The following is a 27677-nucleotide window of genomic DNA, read 5'->3' as shown; positions in this document are numbered from 1 at the left end:
CTGAGTGCTGGGATTAAAGGCATGTGCCACCACACCCGGCATTATTCACAAACATGTTGACAGTTTTTGACATCAGGTGGAATCTTTGTATAGTCTCAGTGATTTTCCTTTTCATTTTTACATCCTGAGAGCATCCTGAGGCCTGTGTGATCTCTGTCACACAGACGAGTGATGGGTCAGCACATGTGAATCTTTATGAGGTTGACACTCCAGGCCAGGGTTAGCTGCCTTCTCCCAGGACCGAACCACTCTTCTCCCAGATCCCAACCAATTTTTGTCCTACATGTGTGTGGGCATGAAAGTTCCATAAACTGGCATAGAGAGGGGGCTCATCATTGAGGCACTTGACTGCAAAGCCTTGCATCCTGGGTACCATTCCCCAGTACCCACATGAAACCAGATACCAAGAGTAGCAAATATGTCTGGAGTTCCCTTGCAGTGGCTGGAGGTCCAGGCATGCTCATTCTCTCCCCTTCTTCTCTGTCTCCCTCTCTCCTTCATTTATTTCTCTCTCTTCTCTCTGCTTTCAAATGAAATGTAATAAATATTTTATTCATTATTTTCAAGCAGAGAGAAAGAAAGCAAGCAATAGTGAGAAACAGCGTGAGTGCCAGGGTTTCTAGCAGCAACAAATGACCTCCAGATGAACGCACCAATTCGTGTATCTGGCTTTATGTAGATACTGGGGAGTCAAGACCAGGACCTTAGGCTTTGCAGGAAAGGGCTTTGACCATAGAGCAAACTCTCTAGGCCCAAATTAAAATATCTTTTTTAAATAGAAAGATCTGTAAACTTCAGAATGAGCATGAGACACTGAGCAATGTGTCTAATCAATATTTTTCTGTGGGGTTTTAAGTTTCATTCTTGTCCCTCCCCAGGCCACCCACACTCCTACCCTTTCTTGAGCGAATTCCCAGGAAGGCTCAACTGAGAACCCAGAGCCCTTGGGGGATCATGTATCCAATGAACACCAGTATCAGCTGTATAGTTAAGATGTCGCCCTGGGTTGTTCCACACTCCAGGATGTGATCTATGGGTGTGGTGTCCCAGAGAACATCCCTTTCAGTGAGCAGTTTCAGAAAGGCTGGGCATCAGCTGGCATTGTGGTACAGTCTCAATGACTTCCCTTTTCCTTTTGGCCTTGCTCAGTTCCCAACTAGTAGAATCCTGAGGCCCATGTCATCCCTGGCACCTTTGAAGAGGCAGCAGAGGTCAGCTTGTTGACAATCCAGGCCAGGTAGGCAGTTCTCTCCCAGGACTCAACAACCTTTCCTTCTGAATACTGTGTTGACATCAGAAGGCACTCACCATGATCATAAGACTCTAGCAGTGTGCAACTGTTTTCCTGTCTGAACCTTCCTACCTAGTCCCTCTTCTGTTCAAATTGGGGTGGGGGCTCCCCATCCAAGGAATAGTCACGCCTGGACATACCTATGGGCTCTGACGTGAGGTCATGTAATAAGCTGGATGTCACTATGTTCTGGACTCTCCTTCTCTGCCCCATTTTCCCCAGGCCCTCCCTGTATGTGCTCTGTGTGGAGGTATCAATCCTAAAGAGGATTATCTGTGCAGCTGTGGCAGAATCTTCACAGGGGCAGGATGGCCCCTCAGCACAGATAACCACTCTTCTCCTCCAAGGTCTCCAGTAACTTTTGTCCTGAATACATGTGGGTATGAAATTTCCATAAAACTCAGAACAAGCATGAGACATCCAGAAAGTTCTCTCTTCACATTTTGTGTATGTGAGACTTCCTTGCTGGTCCCTCTCCAGGCCACCTACACTTCAAACCTTCCTACAGAGACTTCTCTGGGTGTCTTGAGTCTTGACAGATTACCTGGAGCACATTGGAGATAATATGCCCAATATACACCAGCAACAGGTATCTATTAAATTATTATCTATTATATTTATCAGCATGTATATTATATATCAGTGTGTGTGTATATATACAGGTATACATTAGCAATGCCTCCATGGGTTGTTTCACACCACAGAAAGTGATGTTGTGGGTGTGATCTGATTGGGAGTACCCCACTGTGCTTTCATATGGTTTCTGACAGCCTACTTAGAGACAGGATGCATTTGTGTACCTTTTTTTGTGTGCACGATTTCCTTTCTGGTACCTCACCAAGCCACCTACACTTCTGAACTTCCTGGGATGCCTCCCTGTAGGTCTTCCAGAGGACCAGGAGTCTATTTGGGTTCCTATGTCCAATGAACACCAGCACCAGGTATCTGTTATGATGCCTCCATGGTTTGAAGAAGCAGAGAGAAGAGAGCTGGTTTCCACATCCCAGAAATTGATGTATGCATGTGGAGTGACTGTGAATATCTTAAGAGGGCTCTGTGTGTTTTTACCCAGCTGGATTGGGAGTCAGGAGGTTGCTATGCAGAAAGGGCCAGTTCTGTTCCCTGGTAGAGCAGCCTCTGGGTTTCCCCTAGCTGGAATCTGCCCTTTGCATGAAAAACATGCTTTTCATTTTCTGGTTCTTTGCTGCCATTTTCCTTAAGTATGTTTTTTGATGTCAGTGTTTGCTTATTTCACATTGTTCATCTCAAGGTCATGAAACTGACCATACTATGCTATATGTACCTCTATGCCACTTTCTATTGACCGCCCCCTCCTGCCGTCAATAATGGGTTGGTATTTGTTATGAGATTGTGGGTCCCAGTCATAGAAAATCCCCTTTTGTAGTGATGAGAGCTGATGGGCATGAGTCTTCTAGACCTTTCAAAACTCTGAGGAAAGTCTATCATCTTGGGGCTCTTGTCCCTCATATAACTCCACTTCCCCTTCCCTTCCAAAGGTACGTCCACCAGCAACACATCTCTATCCTTAAATTCTAGGACCTAACCAGCAGCAGTTGTTGAGCTGGTGGGTTGTGACACAAGCCAGAACCAGCATGTCCCCCAGATGCAGAAGCCACCACCTCTGAACACAGTCCAGTGTGCAGAATGGATGCACCAGCTTAGCTTGGATACTGAGAACTACCTCTTGCCTCTATGCACCAGCTAGAGCACCATGGCCATCACTGTTTACCCATGAAACATGTCATTTTCACTTTCTCCTTATCTTTGCAGTGTTTGTTACTTCACTGTAAATGTAGTTTGAAATAAAATTTCAAAATTTCTTCTGTTTTGTAATTCAAGGACATAATGCCCACTCACCGTCCTTGCAGGGTGTAGCAATGGCTTACTATAGACCAAAGCCCCAAGTAGACCACATGGGTCCTGTGTGTGTGTGTTGGGGGGGGCTAAGTACATGCCATCTTGCAGGAAGGGTGAATAAAGTTCCTGGCTTGAAAAAATGCTAGTGAGTTCCAAGAGAGGTAGAAGGAATGCAGACACTGGACGTAGGCTGCCATTTGTAGGAGCATTGATCCTAATGGGTAGGGACACGGGATGTGTGGTTAACACAACTGTTTCCTGGAAAATGAGCACCACTCTAGCCTCAGGGCTGCTTGTCTGTGAAACCAGCAGCAGTCCCCTCCCAAGATATGTGAAAGACGAATAACCTACAGTGCTGTGAGGGGCTTCTGGCCAGTCCAGAGCACAGGGCAGTGTGCGCAGCCGCCACTGCCAACAGGCAAGGCAGAAATGAAGAGTGGGGCGGTCAGCATCTGAGGGTTTCATTCTATTGGAGATGCTTTCGTAAAGGACTGCTAAACCTTCCCAGAATGGCTGGGCTAAACTGAATGGAGAAGCATGGGAATGGGAGTTTTATGCAAGGAGTTACTCTGGTAATGGCATGGAGGCAAGCAATGCTGTTATCATGGGACACCTCAAGCCAGTTCCTTCCATCACCATCTCCAAGTTGGTTCTGGCCCCTCTGCTCCTGGGCAGCTCTGATGCTGACTTCGCAGTAAGAGACACACAGAGTAAGCAGAAAACTATAGGCAGTATTTGTAACTTAATCAATACAATACCTTGCAAGGTACTTGCTATTAAGTTAATTTAGCATTCATGCCTAAATCCTATAATATGGACATATTTATAAAATTTGTATGTAATGTGCACAGATCAAAGGTTTTATCTGTGGAAGCAGAACGTTACTCAGTGTTTTCACATCATTCCTCACGGTGCTATGCTGTGGGTTTGTGGGTAGCATTCTATGAAACTGATAAAACTGTATCTAAAGTACCAAATTTTACTTTTTAGCAGCTGTATGTGACTATTAGTTTCTGCACATCATTCACAGTACTCAATTTTTTTGTTTATTTTTATTTATTTATTTGAGAGAGACAGATAGAGAGAGAATGGGCACCTCAGGGCCACCAGCCACTACAAACAAACTCCGTCTGGCTAACGTAGGTCCTGTGAAAATGAACCTTGAACTGGGGTCCTTAGGCTTCACAGGCAAGCGCTTAGCTGCTAGGCCACCTCTCCAGCCCAACAGTACTCAGTTTTTAAAATCTGATTGTGGCTGTTCTCATGCATATGAAATGGAATCTCAGACCTCTCACAATCTAACTGAATTCCTCAAACATTCTAATCTCAGGCAAACTAAATCTCTTTGGTTTTAAACTGTACCTCATAGTTCCCAATGGTATTCAGAATCTTTTATGGGAAGCCTCAAATCATGTCTGTCATTACGGAGGGTGGCATCAGGTTGGTGATGCCTCCTCTAGAGAAATTTCTTACAGACTGAAGACTAGAGAGGAAAAGTGAGCATTCATAGAGTAAATCTAGAGACACCTCAGTGATTTACAAAATGGGCCTCAAGTCCAATGAGCAGTTGGTTTCCCTCCTAATAGTCATGCAATGATTGCACCAGTTGGTACACCTTGCTTGCCTGGCTGGATTGTTTGGCATTGCAAGTAAGTCTATTGTTTGTTGACTTTTCTCCCCACCAGCCTTCATAGAACTTTTCAGCATGGTGACATCTAGCCAGCATGAGGAAGCCTCCAGCTCAGTTCCAGCTTGATTTCTCAGTGTCCTACAAATGAAGCATGTATTGTCTCCAGCAATCGGATTTTACCATCTAGTTCTGATGGGAAATCAAAACCAGTGGCAATATCCTGTCTTATGGACCACAGCCAAGAACATCCTGGGAGGTAACAAGTGCTATTGTTTGTTAGGATATGGGGAGGGGCTTGTATGCACACACATGACAAATTTACTTCTACAGCACATTTGAAACCACTTTTGGGCTTGTTAAACATACAAGACTTTCACCTATAGTAGTTTAATGCAGAGGGTCCTCCATGGCCTCAAGTGTTTGTGACTAAGTCTCATGCCCAATCCCCAGAATCCTCAGCTTCTTGAGATTTGAGAGGAGGAAACTTGCTAGGCAAGATGTGTCACTAAAGTGCAGGTCCTGAGGTTTATTAGCATGCGCTCACCCAGATGCATGACCAAATGTGAGCCAGCTTCCTGCTCATGCCATACTTTTCCTACAATGATGACAGTTCCCCCCCCCCCAAACTATAGGCCTGAAATCAACTCTTTCCTCCCCAAACCTGCTTCTGGTTGGGTATTTTGTCCTAGCAGTGTGAAGGTAACTTCTATACCAACTATGAAATATATCAAAATGATTATGTCATAAAGAAAAGCAATATTTTCAATAATGAAGTCAGAGATATTTGTGAATAACTTGAAAAGTCCTATTGTATCAACTGAGGCAGTGAGCAACTAGTTGGGTGTTGGGAGAATCTCCGACATGCTGAGCTGCCTGCGGGTCACGTGCAATGAGCTCCAAAGATGTGGTTTTCATGAGTTGTCACGTATGCCAGGGTGGGCTTGTTGGCAATGCACTTGTCTTTGAGTCACCCATGCTGTTGTAAATAACGCCTCATGCTGCTCTGTAAGTGACCCTAATACACTTGTCTGTTTACCAAAACTGGACTTAGTGGAACCCTGCTTTGGTCTTCCATTTTTAGCTGTCGGGCATGAATAGACCATGTGCTCGCATCTCCCCAGGGAAAAAGTGTCACAGGACACATTATTTACTCACACCATTTCCAGCCTAAGGGGAGAAGAAAAGTTCACATTAAATCGGCATCATCTATCCATGAAGGCAAATCTTAAACTAAGACTAGAATATCGATGCCAGCCCCAGGCTGTGAGCATCTTCCTTGAAAATAGACATTTTTTTAGCCCATTATGGCTACAAAGTGGAATGTAAACTACTTAAAGACTTTCTCCCTTTCCCAGTTGTAAACTCAGTTTCCTAGAAATCTCACCTGAAACCCAGTTTACAAAAAGCCACATCATGAATCCTTGGTGAAACCCTTTTGCCTCCCGATTCTATCTTATCAGTTTGTTGCAACTTCCAAGCCACCATCGAATCTCAATTTTCAAAGAAGGGAACAGAAATACAAGAGGAAAGGGTTCCATAGAAACCTCTTGAACAATGGAATTCTAAAATACTTCTAAAAACCAATATACCTGGGTGGAAAGATGGCTTAGCAGTGAGGTGTGCTCTGGCACAAGTATGAGGCCCTGAGACTGCAAAGGTCAAACCTAATGATCCTCAGATCTTCATAAAACAGCCGGGTGTGGCCATGCAGGCTGATCCTGCAACCCCAGATGCAGGAGAGCAGAGATGTTAGAATCAGCTGAACCTGGCAGTCTCTGGAAACAGTACAGGAAGCCTGGCTTGTTAAGACCAGGCAGGAGAGCAGATGGAGTGGAACACCCAGTGCTCCACTCGGTCAGCTGCAGATGTGTGACCCCCTCCCTCCACACACAAGCAAGTGTATGGGTGCTATAAGAGCACATACACCACACAATAAATAAAATAAAGGAAAAAGAAAACACCAATATGCAGTCATTACTAGTGCACTGAAATTTGACGCTTAGAGAGACCCCCGTGCCCATGCTTTCAGGTGGGCTTTCATTCTCTGTGCGTGCCTTCCTTTTTCTCAACCTTCATGGTCCAGCCTGTATTAAGTTGACTGTCATGGGTATTTGTCACAGTGCCAGAAAGCTAACAGAAAGGACGTCTACATCTAGTAGCTGTGGCCACACAGTAACTTACCTGGGAGATGTTCTCCAGTTGCTGATCCACTTCAGAAATTCTGACTGAACTGCTGTGGGCAAGAGCAGACCAAGTGGATGTGCAGCAGAGACAGAGAGAGGCTGAGAGTCCCCAGCACCAGGATCTCAGGGGAGCTTCATCTTTATCCCTTGTGAGCCAGGAATGTCTCAGGTACTGAGAGGACGTGCCTAAGGTCATATGTGGATTCCTCCTCACATTCTCTCCTGGAACCCACCCCTGAGCTGATGTGCCCCTTTGAATTTTTAGGCACCAAAGTTTAGGTTTCCACCAAGAATATTTTGAACTTTGGTGCCTAAAAATTTACCATGGAATTCAAAGGAGCACATTGGAGGTGTAATAATTGGGAGATTGTAATAAGATGTTTTCTATCATAAATTTCAACTACTATGAATCCACCTTTGAACTTCCTCCTCATTTGTCTTCAGACTCAGGGAGACCAAGCTTGAAATTGTTAACTTTGGGAAATTATGTTCTTATGAATTGGAAAATCTAGAAGGAAGGGATCCATTGTTCTAAACACTTATAATCTACAATGATACCTTGCCTCAAAAAAGAGAAACCCTAAAATCACTTGAGGCTATTCCATGGCTCTAAATACCAAAGCATTTTTAATCTTTTAAAGATTTATTCATTTGTTCCATTTTCACGCATGTATAATAATGTACTTTGCTTTTATTCTCTCCAATTACCATCTCTTATCTCCCTCCCCTTCGAGCTTTTATTCTTCCCCATCAATCCTATTTTAGTTTCATGCTTTTTTCTTTTTAATTTATTAACAACTTCTATACTTCAGACAATAAACCATATTTCCCTCCCCTCTCCCATTTCCCTTTCACAACTCTGCTTTCCATCATATCTCTTCCCTCTTTCTATTAGTCTCTCTTTTATTTTGATGTCATCATCTTTTTCTCCTATTATGAGGGTCTTGTGAAGGTACTGCTAGGCACTGTGAGGTCACGGACATCAAAGCCAATTTCTGTCTGGGCAGTGTCATTGTAAGGAGCGGTAACCTTCCTTTGGCTCTTACATTCTTTCCACCACCTCTTCCACAATGGGCCCTGATCCTTGGAGCATGTGATAGAGATATTTCAATGCTGAGCACTCCTTTATCACTTCTTCTCAGCACTATGTTGCCTTTTGGGTCATCCCAGTGATCACTGCCATCTGAAAAGAGAAGCTTCTCTAACCAAAGTGAGAGTAGCATTAACATATGAACATGAACAATAAGTATAGTGCTTTCAGGGCAGTTTGATGAGAATAATATATGCATTTAGCCAGACAAGAGCAGACTTTACATCCCTAAGGCACATGACCTCCCCTGCTATAGGCTTTTGATTAGGTTCTCAGTACCAGGTATGTATTCCCTCCCATAGAGCAGGTCTCCAGTCCAATTAGAGAACAGATGGTTTCCTCCAGAGCAGACATGTCACTGTTGCACCTGCTCAATCATTTGGCTGTCTAGTCAAACTTGAGGCCTCCAGTGTCCACTATTTTCACTGATGATGACTTATGTCTTCCATAGGGCTGCACGCAGTGCAGCTTTTTCCAGCTTTCAGTTGTCTGGTCTACAGGAAGATGGACTTCAGCTTATCACCAGCTTGATTTTTCAGTGACCTTTCTGTCCACACATGTGACATCTTCAGCAATAGAGTCTTATCATTTGTAACTCATGGGAAACCAAGGACCATGCCATGCCTTCTTTTTTTTTTAAAATTTATTTATTTATTTATTTATTTGAGAGCGACAGACAGAGAGAGAAAGACAGATAGAGGGAGAGAGAGAGAATGGGCGCGCCAGGGCTTCCAGCCTCTGCAAACGAACTCCAGACGCGTGCGCCCCCTTGTGCATCTGGCTAACGTGGGACCTGGGGAACCGAGCCTCGAACCGGGGTCCTTAGGCTTCACAGGCAAGTGCTTAACCGCTAAGCCATCTCTCCAGCCCCATGCCTTCTTTATTTACCCAATGAGTTAGAGTTTATTATTAATGATTTAAAAATATTGCATATAGAAGTGTCTACGTTTTTAGAATATTTAACTTACTTTACATATAATAAGATGTACTGATATGAAGTATATGTTAGGATAAATTGTAATAAAGACCTATATATACTGATGACATTTACACGGCCCCTACTAGTTCAGGTATCATTTCCATCAGTCCCCTGCTCCTAGCCCTGAACCCAGCACTGACCTATTTTCTAAGTGTTCAGTTAGTATATTTTCTTTTACATCTGGCTTCCTTTAGCTTGTAGTTGGCATTTACCCCTATTGTTGTATCAGTATTAATGCTTTTTTTTTTGATAACTCATATTCTATTTAGGAATAGACCACAATTTGACTTTCATTCCACTTGCTGACACACTTTTGGTTTGTTCTCAGACTTTTGTCTTTGTGCATAAACTTGACATGCATATTCATGAGAAAGTATATATGTAGTCATATGTTTCCATCTTTTTTAAAAAAAAACTTGAATGTGTATCCATATAATGTATGTGTGTGTGTGTGTGTGTGTGTGTGTGTGTGTGCTTATGTGTGAATGTGGTGTGCCTGTGCCATAGCACGTGTATGGAGGTCAAAGGAAGACCTGAAGTACCAGTTCTTGCCTTGCACGTTGTTTAAGGCATCCTTTCTCTTCTTGTTCACAATTATATTTGAAGACTAGTTCACCTCCTCTGAGCTTTGCAATTCTCCTGTCTCTATCTCCCATCTTGACATATGGCACATTCCACGGGTCCTCAAAGTCCAGATGGAGGCATTGGGCTTGCGTGGCTAGTGCTTTCCATCTTCCTGAGACATCTTCCTGGCCCCCTTTTCACTTGTCATGGCTAAATCTAGGAGTGAAGGCTGAAGAGATGGCTCGGTGGTTAAGGCACTTGCCTGTGAAGCCTAAGGACCCCGGTTTGATTTCATAATACCCACATAAGCCAGGTGCACAAGGTGGCACATGCATCTGGAGTTTGCAGTGGTTAGAGGCCCTGGTGTGCTCACTCTATCTGCCACTCTCTCAAATAAATTAAAATATTTGTTACAAAAGATCTAGGAGTGATATTACTGGACCATAAGGCAAAAATATATTTAGCCTTAAATGAGAATGCAAAACTTTTTCCTCAAAATGAATGTATTATTTATACAGCTCACTAGCAAGGCAAAAGTGTTCTGCTTACTTCATATAGAAACTGATCACTGGCTTTGGCTGCCTTTTAATGTTTTAGCTATTCTAGTGCAAAACTGGGTTATCTACATATAGATGAAACCAGAAAAAAAAAAGAAAACTAAAATGTATCATATGGTCTTGCTTATTATTACAAGGGTTCTTATCTATTTCTCAGGATTTTCACTCATACAATCATGATTTCTGGGAGTAAAGACAAGGTTACTTTTCTTTCTAGTGGATAGTCTTTCTCTTTCTTTTCTTTTTCTTCTTCTTTTTTTCTTTTGCATGATCTTGTCCCTAAAGAAAAATGAAGAAAAGTGACAAAGGTATAAAGCACCCTACATTGTTTCTAGTCTTTGGATGAAGTCATTTGATTCTTGTTCATTGTTTTAATTTAGGTTTTGATGGGCGTGACTCCTCAGGTTTAAAAAAAAAAAAAAAAAAAAAAAAAAGCCCTTCCAAGCTGGGAAGATGGCTCAGCTGTTAGGCACTTGCATGGCAAATTTTCCCTCAGCTTTTTCTGGTTTGCTGTTCCAGATGCATGTCACCATTTCCCACCATTACACTCTGCATAGATCACTGTCTGTTTAACCACTTGTTTTTGACTTAGGGCATGTTTCCCTGCATAGCAGCACAGTAAAGGAGTTAGCTGGGTGGGAGTTGACAGGCAGAGATGGTGCTTCCTTGTACGTGTTCTAAGAGAGATTCTGCCTCCAGGTGACTTCTGTGTTGCTAGTCCTCTCTGTGATGGAAGACCTTGACTGCACAAAGCCCTGGCTTCAATCCCCAGCACCACACAAACTGTGTGTGGTTGCATATGCCCATAGTCCCAGTACTCAGATGTTCCTACTGTGATTCCACATCTCATCGCCTCGACAAGATTAACCATTGCACCTGGTCTATAAAAAGATGATTCGACTAGGGAGATGGCTCAGTGGATAACCATACTAGTGGACCTGAGTTCAGATTTCACAGACTCACATACAGTCAGGCGTGGTAGTGAGAGCACCTGTAATCCTAGCATGCCCATAGCAAGATGGGAAATGGAAGCAGGAGACTCCTCCAGAAGCTATGTGCCAGCCACTCTGGCAACCACAGTAAGAAACCCCACCTCATCCAAGGTGAAAGGCCAGGACCAACATTTGAGATTGTCCCTTGACCTCCATAGATGTGCTGTAGCACGTGTACACACACACACACACACACACACACACACACACACACACACACACAATTAAAAGGAAACAGGTGTCAGGGAGATATCTCAGTGGTTAAAAGCTTTTGCCTGCAAATCTGCCACACTGAATTCATTTCCCTAGTGTCCACTTAAATCTGGGTGCAAAGTGGCATGGTAAATATACATGCCTGTAACCCTAACATGCTTATGGCACTGGGAGGTGGAGCCAGAACTTGGAAGCTCATAGGCTCGCTAGACTGATGCACATGAAGTTGGAAAAGCAAAACAAGTGACACACTGTCTCAAGAAGAGTAGGAGAGGACTGACACTCTGAGGTTTTCCTCAGACTTCCACACATCATCCACATTCACACATACATTATAAACAAAGAAAATTAAATTTTGTGTATTCAAGGTAGTTATCATATCTTCTTGATTTCCCTAAAAACTAGCTGTCTGTTCAGTCATAATGATAAATCTTCTCATAGACATATCAAATGATGCATTCATTTGCAATCTGTTTTGATCTCAACTGTATTTCATGGTTTTCTTGCTTATAAAGATGTGCATCTTCATTATTCTGACTTGAATTCCATTCCTTGGAGTCACATTTACTTGACCAAGTTATTCTTGCATATTTAAGTTGCATTGTTTTTCAGTACTAAGAGTGACAATCTTCAGCTTATGTTGCCTAACTTAACATCTATGATTATTAGTATTCAGGTGTTTTTATGTGTGACATATGTATATGTGTGGTGCTCCAGGGTTGCTCACCTCTGATGGCTGTAGTGATATGTGTGTGTGCTCACCTGTGATGGCTGTAGTAGGACCAGGTGTCCTCCATATCTCACTTTTACCTGGCCTTGTTTTGAGCCTGAATCTCTTTTTAGTGATTCTGGAGCTTATGGGCTCCAGATTCTTGGGTCTCTGTTCCTCTGCAGGACTGGGGTTACAGGTGCTTGTGGTCACACTCAGCTGTTTTAAGTGAGATCTGCAGATTTGTAGTCAGAGTCAGGACCCTTCAGGCCTCATGCATGAGTAGGAAGTGCACTTAACCACTGAGCCATCTCTCCATCCCCCTTTCAACTTGGTTTTTGAGATAGGGTCTTACTCTTTCCCAGCCTGACCTGGAGCTAACTCTGAATCCCAGGCTGGCCTCAAGCTCACTACGATACTCCTACCTCAGCCTCCCCAGTGCTAGGATTCAAGGTGTGCACCACCATACCTGACTTCATGATTTTTTTTAACTAGTATAATTTTATTAACAATTTTCATACATTGACATATATATTTCGATGATCATCTTCTCATACTCCTTCAAGTCTTTCTTCAACTAGTTCTAGTATGATAGTCTTTCATATTTTTAACTTTCTATTATTTTCCATGATGACATGTTGATGGACCCAATATTAAGCAGCTAGCACCAGCCACTGTGTGCTCATGAATGCAGGGACTACTTCATGTCCAGAAGAGAGCATTACAAAGCACTCCTCCCCATTCTCTGGCTTGTACACTCTTTCTCCCATCTCCCCCATAATACTCCCTGATCCTTGGTGGGTGTATTTGGTGTTGGGCACTTAACTGTAACTTCTTCTCAGTACTCTGATGAGTCACTGCCATGTACAAAGATGCTTTTTTTTTTTTTTTAAATCACAAGTACAAGCACCACTGATCTATGAATGTAAGCATAAATATTTAGAGTACAATTTGATGAGCAAAACATGTCCATTTCATCAAAAAACAATACTAGCTTTCCCCCTAGAGCCTGTAACATTCCCAACTATCAGCTTTTGACTAGTTTTTCAGTCACTCCCATGGATTCTCTTATGAAATGGACCTCAAATTTAATCAGATAGCAGTCACTTGTCTGATAAGTCATGACACTGTTGCAGTGGTGGGCTTGTCTTGCCTTGCTGGCTGGTGGTGTGGTTCACAGGGTGAAATGCTGGGTAAGACTGTTAAATACCCAGTCTTCTGCATAGCATATTCCAGCACTAGGGAAGCTAGCCAGTAGGGAGAAGGCTTTTAGCTTTGTTACAGCTTGATTTCAAGCTTTATTTTTTTCTTGTTAGTAATACAGACATGTGAGTGGAGAAGCTGTTAGCAACAGTGGAACTACTTTTTCTTATTGAGAATGTTATCAGGACATAGTGTAGTGCTTTGGAATTTGGGAAAACAATAGCATGTTGAAGAGACATCAGGGTTATTACAAGTCTCCAGTTATATGCAGTTTTCTCATGTTAGGTGTGCTGAAGTTTATTCTCATCAATTGCAGGGAAAGGAAACTGAGACAACTGCTTTTGGATGAGTGACGAGTACCCACAGCCGCCTCCCCTCTCGCAGGAAAGTGGCTTGGTGCTGTTAGGTGCTGCCATTCCCAGGCCTGTGACAGGGGCTGTTTTCTACTTCAGCATTTACATGGGGAAATGCAGGTAAGGATAACACATTGATAAATGTCAATATGGGTGTATAAAAATGCTATGGACACTCATCTAACACAGCCCACAGGACAGCCAAAAGTCCTCTTAGTTTGGAATGCCAATAATGAAACAATTATTTGTGTAAATGGTATAACCATTCTAAAATATTATAAAACCGTACTTAGCAAGAGATCTAAAATACTCCTTTTGGGTCAAAATGGCCTAGAACTTCCAACCCTTTTTAAAGTTATTACTCATTTTTAGTTGGCATACAGAGATTTAGTTATCACTCATTCTTGTATTTTCCAAAACAACTTGTTTTTATTGATTTCTTTCTCCTCCCTCCCACCAATTGTCCTATTCCTTGTATCACACATACCCCTTTCCCTTTCCTTCCTTTTCCACCTCCTTTTTTAAAAAAAAAAAAAATTAAGTAGAAGCTTTGAATGGACACTTCATGCATTGGTACGATTTCCCTCTTCCCTGTCTCCACTCCACTGAGAGCCCTCCTTGGTTGGATTGCTGGTATTCACTGTGGCGTTGTGGGTTGAGTTGTGACAGCAACGGTCACTGTACGGGGGAAGTGCCTCTGGATATTCCCTCCCACCTTCTGGCTCTTACAATCATTCTGCCCTTTCTTCTGAAAATTCCCTGAGCCGAGGTGGTTGTTTTAAGTCTACTTTAGTGTTGAGCTCTCAGCAACTTCTGGTTTCTGCTTTGGTGCGTTTTAAGTGTCCTCAGTGTCTGTCACATCACCCTGGAGCGGGTTGTCAAGCTCACTATGGAAGCAGCACTCTTGCTCATTAACCTGATACCTCTGTGGGTTCACCAGGTCCCCCAGCTGATATTTGAGGGGTGGCTCATCTCATGATGGGAAGACAGCTATCTTTTATTGTCTTCTTGATAGATTGTTTGTGCTTGGTTTTTGTGGCCTTCTTTTAAAGAAAAACAGATTCTTCAGTGGACAGTGAGATCAGCATAGGTTAAAGTGGATAAGCAGAGTTAATTAGGAGAGATTTTGATGGGCATAGCCTCACTTTTGGCCAAAGACTAGTGGGAGTTTCTCATTGGAGTCCATGATCCTAGTCTCCATAGGATTCTGACTTGGTTCCCAGTACCACCTATGGGTTCCTTTCCACTGAATGGCTCTCTTAGCCAACCACAGCACCACTGGGTTACCCACTTAGGCTGGGTGACACAATAGCACAGGTGTGTGTGTGCATCTTGATAGACTGGTAGCTTCTGTATAGAAATGTCCCCAGCTTGCTCACAACATTGTTGGCCACTTCCCCCAGCAGCACATGTAGTGCTTTCCACCACAATATGGGCTAACCATCTGGGATCTGGCTTCCTTCCAGATCCCAGCCAGATCTCTCGCTGTTCTGTGCTGGCGACATGTGATGTCTTCAGCACTAGGGTCTTACCTTTTTCCTCAGGCAGGTAGGTAATCAAGTGCTCTGACAGAAGCCTGTCTTGTTAGATTCTCTTTTGGTTGTGGTTCTATGTTTATAGGTTTTATTCACATTTGTCTCCTTATAGATACTCACACTTATGGACATTACAAGCTAAGACCCACATGCATCAAGTTTTGGTATTCCTGAGTCTTAGTCACTTAACTTAAAAATGATTCTTTCCAAATCCATCTACTTCCTGCAAACTTCATAATTTCATATTTCTGTCCTCCTGAATTGATTTGCACTGTGTATATGCACATTTTCATTTTCCATTCATCTGTTGGTGGGCATCTTGGTTGATCCCAATTCTTAGCTATTGTAAACAGACCTGCAATGAATATGGATAAAAGAAGTATGTCTGCAGTACAGTGTGAAAAGCCCTTAGACCATATGCCCAGGAACGCATGACTAAGTCACGTGGGAGTTCTAGTTCCAACTTTTAATTTTTTTTGAGGCAAACCCAACAGACTGGCTCCGCCCCCTCCCGAAAGTGAGAGCAAAACAGACAGAATTAGCACACCAGGACCTCCAACCACTGCAATCGAACTCTAGATGTGCGTGCCACTTTGTGCAAGTGTCACCTTGTGTGTCTGGCTTATGTGGGACCTGGGGGTCCTTAGGTTTCACAGGTAAGTGCCTTAGTCACTAAGCCATCCCCCCAGCCCTGACTTCTTGAGGCAATGATCTCTGCAGTGGCTGTCCTAGTTAGCATTCTCTGCAACAGCAGATGAGGGTTCTTCTTTCCCTGCATCCTTGGATGCATTTGTTATGTTTCCTTGATGACAGTCATTCTGGCTGGGGTAAGAGCATGTCTCAATGTTGTTTTGATTAGCTGGAAATTCCAATCTTAATCATTCTTTTTATGGAAATAAGCAGATACAAAGATAAGCATATAAAAATGTTCATCTAAGAATTGTTTTTTATGGCAATGACCAAAAAAAAAAAAAAAAGTCTAGGAAGACTTCTGAGTGCTGGATTACAGGCGGATGCCACCATGCACAGCCTAATGTTTTTAGAAAACATTACCCAGTGTGGGGAAATCTTTATGATGTTATAAAAATGTAATCTAATTTTATACACTGTATATCCTCATTATTTTAGAAGAAAAAATATGGATAAATATCCAATGATGAAAGCAAAAGTTCTGCACACCTATTATCTCTGACTCTGAACAGAATAAATCCAGTGGTGCTTTCTGCACTTACCCATCACCTCAAGGATAGATATATATTATATATATTTAAAGATTCCTTGTTTTCTAAGAAAGATTAATGGATGTATTCTCATTTACTCTAAGGGAGAAAATTGAAGAGGCCTGTTTACCTGCAATTAGGCAGAGTTCAGGGAGTGTATTACATGCACACACAGTTTCTAGAAATATGTGAAAACAAAAATGCTGAGACCAGAATTTGTTGTTGTCATTTATAAAAACTTGTCATGGTGCTAAATGCTTATACACCCAAGGGAAAACAGGAAGATCAGATGTTCAAGGCCAGCCTGGGCTACTTGAGATGTTGTTTCAAAACAAAATAAAGCAAAAAGACCCCCAAAACTTCTTTAAGCAGTAAATTTTTCTGGATGTGGTGACACATACCTTTAATCCCTATGAAGGCAAAGGTAAGGGATCCTATTAGTTTAAGGCCAGCATGGGACTACAGATTGAGTTCCAGATCAGCTGGGGTTAGAGTAAAACACTACTTTGATAAAACAAAAAGTGTTTTGAATTAAAAAAAATCCTTTTATTTGGAAACACTTTTTAAAAAACACTTCACTGGATACTTTAAAAAAAATATATTTTATTTATTTATTTGAGAGGAGGGGGGTAGGCAGAGGCAGAGGCAGAAAGGGAGGGAGGCAGGGAGGGAGGTAGAGAATAGGTAAGCCAGGGCCTCCAGCCACTGCAAACGAACCCCAGATGCATGTGCCACCTTGTGCATCTGGCTTACATGGGTCATGGAGAATCCAACTGGGATCCTTTGGCTTTGCAGGCAAATGCCTTAACCACTAAGCCATCTCTCCATCCCCTACTTTTTTTTTTTAATATATAAAATGCAGTTTCTGTCCTTTCAGATGTTATAGAAAGCACCAAGACAAGTTCTGAAAGATAAAAACTGAACGAGATATTTTAAGTGAATGACTGGAAACATTAAATGAGGCTTTCTTGTCTTCATCTTCTCACCATTTCAACCTGCAGAGTTTTCTGATGAAGGGACTGCCCTGGGCATTATAGGTGGTTTGGCACCATCCCTGGCTTCTGCCTTCTAGATGCCAGAAGTACTTCTCCTCAGAGATTAAAAATATTGTTTAAAACATGGGTCAGTTGCCCTTAGGTTAAGAATTACCAAACTAGACAAAATGAAAATAAAGTCAATCGAAATAGCTAATCAATAAGAAGCTAAGAACACAAATGCAGTGGGGTTCTTTTTCTTCTGGAGGACTTGGGTTGTTTTCTGGATTAAAAAATAATTCCACAGCTTAGGCTGTGGAATTCTGGCTTCTTGCTGTGAAGTGACAGCTCAGTAAATTGCTCTTCTCTAATGGTTTCTTCCTCACACCAGCGAGGGTTAAGCTCTAAGGTGCATCTCCATTTCAGCAGGACTACTTTCCTGATTTATAAAATTAAGGGGAAAGCAAAAGGCAGTAAACATTATCTACTACTGCTGACAGCTATTTAAGACTCAAAAGAATCTCAATGTAAATAGTGAGAAAAAAACTTTCTCAACAATTTCAATCTGTGGGCTATCCGTGGAGTTCACTGGAGTATTTGCCCAGCATCCTGGAAGCCCTGGGTTTCATCTCTACCACCATACCATGAGTAAAAAATAAGCAACATAAACAAAACCACAATCCCAAGTAAAGGGAATTATCACTGAAAATTAGCAATAGTAAACCCGTCCCCTCCAATTCATCATTTGGCCTTCTTCCCTTACTGAGAAAAAATAAATAAAGAAAGAAAAATGAAGGTGGGGGGCATACTAGAAGGAAACAGAGTGGGGATAAAAATCAGAGAAATATGTGCCCCCTTCACAAGCTTAGTTAAGTAGGTAAGATGAATGCATAAAACTATACAAGGTAAGAGGAGAGTGGCTTATGAGAGTTTTAGATAAAACCCATTTGAGTTTGGGGCTCTGGGAATGCAACTCAGGGCTTTGTGCACGTTAGGCAAGGGCTATGCCACCAAGCTGTGCCCCAGCTCCACACAGACGTAGGAGGGACAACTTATCTCCTGTGAATCCACTAAAAAAGAGCTGCTATGTGCGGCATTAAGGTTAATTAGAATTAAAAGGTATGCAGGGCAAGGGAGATGACTCAGTGCATAAAGTGTTTGCAGAATAATCATGAAGTGCTTATTCATACCCCCAGAACCCAAGGAAAAATCCAGAGTGGCCGTATGCACCTGTAATCCTGGTGCTGGGGAGGTTGAGGCAAGAAGACACCTAGGACTTGCTAGCTAGCTTGTCTAGCCAAACTGGTGAGCTCCAGGTTCAACCACAGACCTTGTCTTCAAGAGTAAGGTGGAGATGACCAATATGCCCTCTAAACACTTACATTTATGCCTATATATTAATGCTACTCTCACTTTTGTTTAGAAAAGCTTCTCATTTGTGATGGCAATAACCACTAATGTGACTCAAAAATTACCAAGGTGCTGAGAAGAAGTGACAGTTGAGTGTACAGCACTAAGTGAGGCATCTCTATCACACCCTCCAAGGCTCAGGGACCACTGAGGAAGAGGTGGTGGAAAGAATGTGAGCATCAAAGGGAGGGGGAGGAGGACTTACAATACTGTCTTCCAGAACAGAATGGCCTTGATATGTATGACCTCACAGAGGCTGATGTTACCCATAGAAGACCTGCATAATAGGAGGGAGAAGTGATGACATTAAAACTGAAGAAAGACTAGTTAGAAGGAAGGGATTCAGGGGAGGGGGGAAGGTTAAGAGCAAAGTGAAGAGAGCAGGAGGGGATTATGATCATGGTATATTGTCAATATGTATAAAAGCTGTCAATGTAAAGTTAAAAAAAAAGAGAACAAGGGTCTGGAGAGATGGCTTCGAGGTTAAGATGCTTGCCTGCAAAGCCTTAGGGCCCATGTTCAATTCCCCAGTACCTATATAAGCCAGATGCACAAGGTGGCACATGTGTCTGGAGTTTGTTTGCAGTGGCTAGATGCCCTGGTACACTCATTCTCTATTTGCTCTCCAGCTCTCAAATAAATAAAATATTTTTTAAAAGAATAAGGCAGGGATGGACTAAGTAATACATCTCATGATGACCTCTGGTCTCCACACATATGTAACTATGCACCTGCAAACACACATGTACCCAGACATATACACTTATACAAACATGCATACGTACCACATACACAAATACATACAAAAATGTGTGCAGCTTGGCATGGAGGGGAAATGGTGCTTCAGGGGGATGGCGATGAGGTTACATGAGCAGAAGTAAGGGGCCAGAGTGGCAAGTATAGAAGTGAGTTGAGAGCAGCTCTGATTGGCTGGTGCGGAGGACTTGAGTGCCAGGTTCTGGACAACCACAGAAACAAAGAGAAGCTGTGATAGATTCTAAAGAGGGAGTAACAGTACTGCCAGTTTCAGTGGGATCTACTTAGTTGCTCTGTAGGCCCCAGGGCTATTTTAAGGTCAAATAGAGGCTGTAGTGTATGTTGAGTTACTTATTAATGTGAGGTGTACAGGCAATAACTTAGCACAAGTTACAAAGCAATCATAAAAGCAGGTAATGTAATTTTCATATTCTTTGCATATTGTAGCCCAGAAAATCTGAATGAACACCTTTCATTCATTCCCAACCAAACTCTCCTGATAAACAAGTTCAGTACAACCTTAATGACAGTATTTTGTGTTCTCTACTCACCTCCTGCAATCCTCTAGACTGTCCCTTGAACAGGTCCTCTCTCATCTGGTCAACACCAGGACTCTGCAGTCATTTATTTCCCAAAGTCACCTGCCACTTATCCCTACAAATGGCATTATTAGAGCTCAGAGCATGGGCCTCCCCCCAATCCATGCTGCTTTGATTCACGCATCCCCCATAAACTTAGGTGTACTGAATGCTCTGTCCCCAGCTGATGGCAATTTGGGAATTAAAGCTTCTTGGAGGCAGTGTACTTTTGGTGGTAGGCTTATGGGTGTTATAGCCAGGTCCCTCTTGACAGTGACTGGCACATTCTCTTGTTGCTGTTGTACCCCTGATATTGGTCAGGAGGTGATATCCACCCTCTGCTCATGCCATCATTTTCCCCTTTAAGCCAAAATAAACCCTTTTCTTTTACAAGCTGCTCTTGGCTGGGTGTTTTCTGCCAGCCGCATGAACCTGACTGCAACATCACCATACGAAGCAGTAAGTGCAATCCTATGTGGTGGAGGAACAACATAGGTTTTTGTTTTTTTTTTTTAAAAAAAGACAAGGAGGCTGGAGAGACGGCTCAATGGTTAAGGCATTTACTTGCAAAGCCTAACAACAGGGATTCAATTCCCCGAACTCACATAAATCCAGATACAAAAAGTGTTGCATGCATCTGGAGTTCATTTGCAGAGGCTAGAAGCCTTGGTGTGCCCACATTCTCCCACTCTCTCTGCTTGCTACTAAGTAAATTTTAAACTATCATTAAGAAAACAAGGGGCTAGAGAGGGAGCTCAACCGTTAAAGGTGTTTGTTTGCAAAATTTGATGGCCTGGGTTTTATTCCCAGGTACCCATGCCAGATGCACATATATCTGGAGTTTGTATACGTATAGAGGCAACAGGCCCTGATGTGCCCAGACTCTGCTTGCACATAAATAAATATTTTAAAAAAGAACAGGTGAAGAATTATGTGACATATTTACAAAATCTTTAAATGTATACGCAGGGGCAACCCTCGTTAAGTATCAATTCCCTCACTCTTCCCTTTGGTATCTCGACGTTTCATCATCTTGTACTGAGACCTTGCACACCCATCCTCCACGATTCCTTCACTATTTTGAAAAAATACCCAGATTGATAGTTTTCTGCAATCTTATGCTCACTGGGCCCCAGTTCAGACCCTGTTCTAACTATAAAGTCAATGACAGGATTTAGCTTCAGGGCTCAAAACAAGCTCACCATCAAGTCCTCAGCAAAGCGTCATAGAGAAGAGCCCGCTCCCCAATGAACAAGATCCCTTCTCAAAGGCTTAAGAATCCTCGGAAGCCGCGTCTCCCCAGCCTCGGCACCGGAGGGCCCCGCGGGTGTCTGCGGCCGGGCTCCGGGGCAGGCTTCCGCAGCTTCCCCGGGGGCGGCCACTCACTTTGAGTCGCCTCGCTTGGGTAGTGGACCGAAGACCTCACAGTACCGAGGTCCCAGCGCCAGGGTCCGCGGCTCCGCAATGCCGTCGTACAACCCTCAACACCTTGTCGTTCCGCCAATCGCATGTGCTTCCAGGGCAGGCGGAAGGGGCGGGGCCCGAGGGCGGCAGCAGATGGGAGGGGCGGGGCCGACCGAGCGTCCGTGTGAGGTGGTGCTGTGCGTATAGAGGCGGGGCGTAGCGCGGGAGGGCGGGGCCGACAGAGCGTCCGTGTGAGGTAGTGCTGTGCGTATAGAGGCGGGGCGTAGCGCGGGGGGGCGGGGCCGACAGAGCGTCCGTGTGAGGTAGTGCTGTGCGTTTAGAGGCGGAGCGTCGCGCGGGGGGGCGGGGCCGACAGAGCGTTCGTGTGAGGTGGTGCTGTGCGTATAGAGGCGGGGCGTAGCGCGGGGGGGGGCGGGGCCGACAGAGCGTCCGTGTGAGGTGTTGCTGTGCGTATAGAGGCGGGGCGTAGCGCGGGGGGGGCGGGGCCGACAGAGCGTCCGTGTGAGGTAGTGCTGTGCGTATAGAGGCGGGGCGTAGCGCGGGGGGGCGGGGCCGACCGAGCGTCCGTGTGAGGTGGTGCTGTGCGTATAGAGGCGGGGCGTAGCGCGGGGGGGCGGGGCCTACCTGTGCGGGGCGGGCCAGTGGGAGGGCGGCCCGGAGGGGCGTGGCCTAAGACGAGCATGCGCGGGGCGCTTGGAGCATCCTCGCGCGCGTCGCGTTCTGCCGCTGGGGCTTGCGGCCGCGCCTACTCCCGCCGCCCACTCGGCGGCTCGGCGCACCCTCGCATGTCCCCGGCGTGAACCGGAACCGTTTTTCCAGGCCATCGCCTGGAGTCAGGCTCCGACCGGGAGCGCCGTGGAGAGGCGGCCTGCGCGGCGCCGCCCGCCCGCCATGGCCGCGGCGGGGTGAGCTCTGCGCGGCGGCCGCAGTCGCGCGGATTCGGGCGCTCCTCAGCCGCGGGCGGACGGGCCCCGGGGAGTAAGCGCCGACCACGAGGCCCAGGGATTCGGGGCCGCAGACACCCGCCCGCCTCTCGTCGCCGCCGCCCATGGCGAGGCTCCGCCGCCGCCGCCGCTGCTGCTGCTGCTGCTACTGCTGCTGCTGACCCGGCGGCCGGCGCGGCTTCCGTCGTCCCGCGGGGCGCGGGCAGACCTCCGTCCACGCCCGCCGCCCGCGCCCCGCGCCCGGGGACCGCGAGCCAGGCGAGAGCCGCCGGAGCCCGGGCCCGCCGACGATGGGGAACACTACCTCGTGCTGCGTGTCGTCCAGCCCCAAGCTCCGGAGGAATGCGCATTCGCGGCTGGAGTCCTACCGCCCCGACACGGACCTGAGTCGTGAGGACACCGGCTGCAACCTGCAGCACATCAGCGACCGGGAGAATATTGACGGTGAGCGGCATCGCGGGGCCTTGCCCGGCCTCCCGCCCCGGGGCTGGACCGCCTGGCTTCTCCCCGAGCCGAGCCGCGGTCCGTGTGCGCGTCCTCCGCAGCCTCTGTGACCTCTCGGAGGTCCCGGGTGGGGTGAGCCCCCCGAAACTTTGCCCCGGAGCTTCCGCGGGCCGGGCATGGGGAGTGCCCGTGTGCATGTGCGAGGTCGCCAGGTGACACCTGGGGCTGGGGCTGTCTGGACGCTATTGGATGGAGCCTCCAGCCAAGGGGAGTGTGTGTGTCCAAAGGGTGAGCGAGCCTTGTCACTGCGAGGTGAATTCCCATTTCGGAGTCGCTTCCTGAAGCTGGAGAACAGTTCTCAGGGCATTTGCAGTTCGACTCTACCCCTGCCCCCCTTAAAAACTAAACCAGGCCTGAGGGAGTATGTGTGTGCACACATAATAGACTCGTACATGTACATGTGTGTATGCATTTTAAGGGAGTGGTTACAAGATTGGGAGTCAGGGCTTCACGTCAGAATGCTTTCAAAAAGATCATCAGTAGCTGAGGAATGGCCCAGTGGTTTAAGGCATTTTTCTTGCAAAGCTTGCTGGCCTTGGTTTGATTCCGCAGTACCCAAGCAAAACCGGACCCAAAACGTGGTGCATGTTTCTGGAACCTAAACACACACACCACACCCATGTGAATATGAAAGTATATTTTAAAAATGGTTTGTCACGTAGCTTTGGGTTAAGTCATCAAGTGCTTGCATGAGTTTGAATTGTAATCCTATGAATAGTTCATATGAATGATATGAATAGCATTTGGTTAGACTTTGTGTAAAGTTGGTTAAAGGGCAGAATTACAGCACCTAGAAATGTTTTATGTATCTTCCTGGTTCCTCAGTATTGTTTTCTACAAGCTCTATGGCCTCTAAATATTTATAAGGAATAGTTTATGTATCAGGCATAAAGTATAGTTTATTTAATTTTCAGGTAAAAAGTCTTGAAATTCAAATATGTTTTTATGATTTGGTTTTTCTCTCTCTCTCTCTTAGCCTTCAAATCCTCTCACAGATAATCTAGTTGAACTAATTTGGAAACATTTTTTTGTATGAAATGAATTGACAGAGTTTGTCTTCATTCGTTCATGTGGCCTTTGGGTTGGAGCATTCCCTGTAAGGTGAAAAGCCACATTTAAGTCACTGAAGGAAAGAACTTTTTCATTGTCTTCTGTTAGTTTCTTGTCTGTGGCAATTTCATCATTTTTGGTCAGCAAGTTTCTTAAGTGAGTACCATGTGGAAGGAAACCAACCCACCTATTGTTCGTGGTAAATTATGGTTCCACTTGACTCTTCGGGTGTATTTTAGACATTCCTTGGCCTGCTCTTTAGAGCACTTTGAGCTACAGTCATGCTTTTTTTTCCTTTACCATTTTAAGGCAGCTAGAAAGATCAGAGCAGAAGTACTCAGGCCCAAGCATCTGAAAGAAATGTCTAGTATTTAATAATGATTCCGTAAATATTATATCTTAAGGGAGGAATGAAGGAATGAGTTAATTGTAGAAAGCTGTTAAGTAGTCCATTATAATGATGGCAAACAAAAACATGCAGAATCATTTTCCCTTTACATTTGACACTGGTATTTGGTCATTCATTGCTTTATGCTTTAAATGATAGATCAGAAACAAGCTGTAGGAAGGAAAAGTAAAAACAAAATGACTTGCATTTCTAAGAACCAAGTGGTATATTAGTATTGAAAGGAAATGGGAAAGGGTATATGATTGTAGCAAGCTGTTTGGCACTAGGATTTTGAGAAGTATTTGGCTAGTGAACAAGGAATGATATGGTATGTTCCTCCAGTTAAAAAAAAAAAAAAAACTCCATTGGGCATTTCTGAAAGGACATTTGGAAGGCTGCAGACTTGTTTTGTAGATTTAGAGTGGTTTGGATTAATAGGGTTTCTTTGTTGAGACAGGTCTGATGTAGCCCAGGCTGACCATAAGCTTCCTATGCCACCAAGGGGGATCCTCCTGCTGCTGCTTCCCAAGTGTGGGGAGCACAGGCATGTACCATCACACCTGGTTTTCTGTGGTCCCTGGGGTTCATCCCAGGCCTTCATACATGGTACATGAGCACTATACCAACTGAACTATAGCCTTAGCTGGTTAATTGTGTTTCTAATGGAGGCTTCTCTGTCTCTCAGATTTAATAATATTTGTATCATTTATCTAGTCTACAACCTATCATTGGTATCACTTAGAACAGAAATCTGGGGCTGGGTATATATATTAGTATGTTTAAGGGTCTCCAAGCATGGTAAAGTGCCTCAGAATCAGTGGGTAAAAGTGTTAACTTGCATCTCGAGGAGTATTGGTAGAGGTTCATGTAATAACAGATTTATGTCAGTAGTCTGTGTAGATGCCCTACATATCTATGCACCCCTTATATACCTGTTTATTTAAATTTCTGAGAGTTGGCCATGCAGTTCTTTGGGCTCCATATCTGTAGATTTCTCTATACTACAGACCAAAAGTATTTTTAAAATATTGGGTCCATAATGCATATGTGCAGACTTCCCTGTTGCTGTTACACTATAGCATTTCTATTATTTTTGGTTTTGTAAATCTGGAGAGGATTTCAGTATATGGGTGGATGTGTATAGGCTGTATGCCAACACTTGGCCATTTTCTAAAAGGGGCTTGAGTATCCATGGATTCTGGTATCCAAGGGTATCCTGGAACAGTCCTCTGTAGTTATATTTTTAAATTTTATCTAAAGAAATGTTGGCTCTGATATAATCAAAAGCTGAAGTGCTCAACTTCCTGGGCAACTGGTACTATCAAAAGTTTCAAAGTTCGTGGTTCGTCTACGATACCTCACTTTTCATTACATGACAGAGATGCAACATAATTATCAAGGCTTCCTTCACCCTACCCCCAAACACGAAGGGGTTCATGTTCTACTCGTCTCCTGGAATGTCAGTGACTGAGTTTTGGTAGGTGGACTTCTGTGATACTTTCCTGGGAACTGCATAGCTCTTTGTACTCTATATACCTATATAACTAGTGTGCGATTGTTTTTGAAATTTGTATTAGATTTCATCTATTCTCCAAGTTTCTCATAAGAGTATTCAGAGGTCAAGAAACGAAACCACTGAATAGTGATATTAATAGCTGCACCCATTATAACTGATCACTCTGTGCCCAGCACTGCTCAGAGCGCCTGGCTTCTGTTCGTTTGGTGCTCACAATCCCTCTATGGGCAATCTGATCCTTACTGTCCTTTTTAAACATAGGCACGTGCACACACGCAGCACAGAGAGGAAAAATGACTTTCTCAGAGCCATATGATCAGTAAATGGCAGATGTTCTTAGGTACATTACAGCAAGTGGCCTAGCGTTGTCTTCTGTGATAGGAGGCCTTTCATCATGGCATTCATTTCCACTGCTTTTAAAAGAAAAAAGGGGGGGGTCGGCTTTTGGAGATGGCTCACTGGTTAAAGGTGTTTGTTCTGCAAGCCTGTCCACCGAAGTTTGTATCTCCAGCACCCATGTAAAGGTGAACACAAAGTGGCAGGTATCTAATCCCAATGAGTCTTCTGACAGTGTGGGAATTAGGAGACTCCTGAAGCTCATGGGCCAGCTAGTCTGGCCTTCCTAGTAGCAAAACAAAAGATCCTATTTCAAAACAGTGTGGAATGGGAGAGCCAACACCCCAAGGTATACCTCTACACACATACCCACAAACACATTATGTATACACAAACATAAGTGATTTACATAAAGAAATAAAATCTGTCTGCAACAGTACCGCGTGTAGACTTGATTAAGTGAAAGGGGAAAAGCAAGGGTGGACTAAAGAGAGCCCAAGATGTGCTGAGCACATCAGGATTGCTGGAGTAGGAACTGTAGTGCCATTTTGGGTTTTACTTCCAAATGATCAATGGCAGCTTGATCTTTGGTAACTTGCCTGCCACCCTTGAGAGCTCATTGTTTGCATTCTGGATCCAGTCTGCTCTGAAAGCATGGCTGTCCACCTTCAGAATCCGTCTAAACCTCGCCTGCAATGTTCTTCACTAACATCCTCGGTCTCCTTCCCTACCCTTGACCCTCCAGTCTGCCACCCTACAGCTGCCTTGGGAGTTAGGCTCTAACCTGAAACTCATTACGAAGGACTCATGGCCCTTTGAGATCTCTGGCCTCCCTGCCCCTCTGTCCCTCTCTCCCTTACCACCTTGTGCCCACACTGGCTTCTTTCTGCATTGCTAGTACATTTGAGGCACACCCTCACCCAGGGCCTGGGTTCCATCCCTGTCCTGGAGTGTTCTTTCTCCCTGTGTGCTCTTGACTCACTTCCTTACCACCTTCAGGCCTGACAGAGAAGTCATCTCATTTAGGATGGCTTTGCCATCTCTTCGGCAGGCCATGTGTACATTCTCTGCACTACGGCTCTGCATTCATTGTGCTTTCCCCATCACCACGTGGTGATGTGCATCTGTAGTAATGACTGCATCTACCTGCTGGAATTAGAATAGTGCTGATGGTGGAAGACACTCTCTAGTACTTGTGGAATGAGGAAGGGAAGCTGAGCATTTAAAGACAGCTGTGTCTGAGCATTGGGAGAGAATGAACAGGACTTGTAGGGTGGATGTGAAATGTTTGGTTTTGTTTGCAGTGTAAAGTTCAGAGGATGAATCCTAGTTAACCATGGCTGATAGTCAATCTGTCTTTTCTTCTGTTTCTTCTGCAGTCTTACATCCTTAGGGTGAA

The 27677-nt window shown here is 44.5% G+C and overlaps 1 protein-coding gene and 1 long non-coding RNA gene across 2 annotated transcripts in view; one reads left to right on the top strand and one right to left on the bottom strand.

Moving 5' to 3' along the window:
• Window positions 1-14204: 14204 nt before the first annotated feature.
• LOC123460816 lies at window positions 14205-21603 on the bottom strand. The gene is made up of 3 exons (XR_006637218.1): window positions 21318-21603; window positions 20089-20191; window positions 14205-15532 (listed from the first exon to the last, which is right to left on the bottom strand). It is a non-coding gene; the product is annotated as an uncharacterized LOC123460816 (long non-coding RNA).
• A 1132-nt stretch (window positions 21604-22735) lies between these two features.
• Window positions 22736-27677, top strand: part of Ccny (cyclin Y) — a 117495-nt gene continuing 112553 nt past the window's right edge. Inside the window, exon 1 of the mRNA XM_004659725.2 lies at window positions 22736-22928. Within this exon, the coding sequence (XP_004659782.1) occupies window positions 22775-22928 (154 nt within the window). The 5' untranslated portion in view covers window positions 22736-22774. The remainder of the gene's footprint in view (window positions 22929-27677) is intronic.

The sequence above is a fragment of the Jaculus jaculus genome, chromosome 5 (assembly GCF_020740685.1).
Source record: "Jaculus jaculus isolate mJacJac1 chromosome 5, mJacJac1.mat.Y.cur, whole genome shotgun sequence".
NCBI classification, from domain to species: Eukaryota; Metazoa; Chordata; class Mammalia; order Rodentia; family Dipodidae; genus Jaculus; species Jaculus jaculus.
This window is presented reverse-complemented; position numbering and strand designations above follow the sequence as displayed.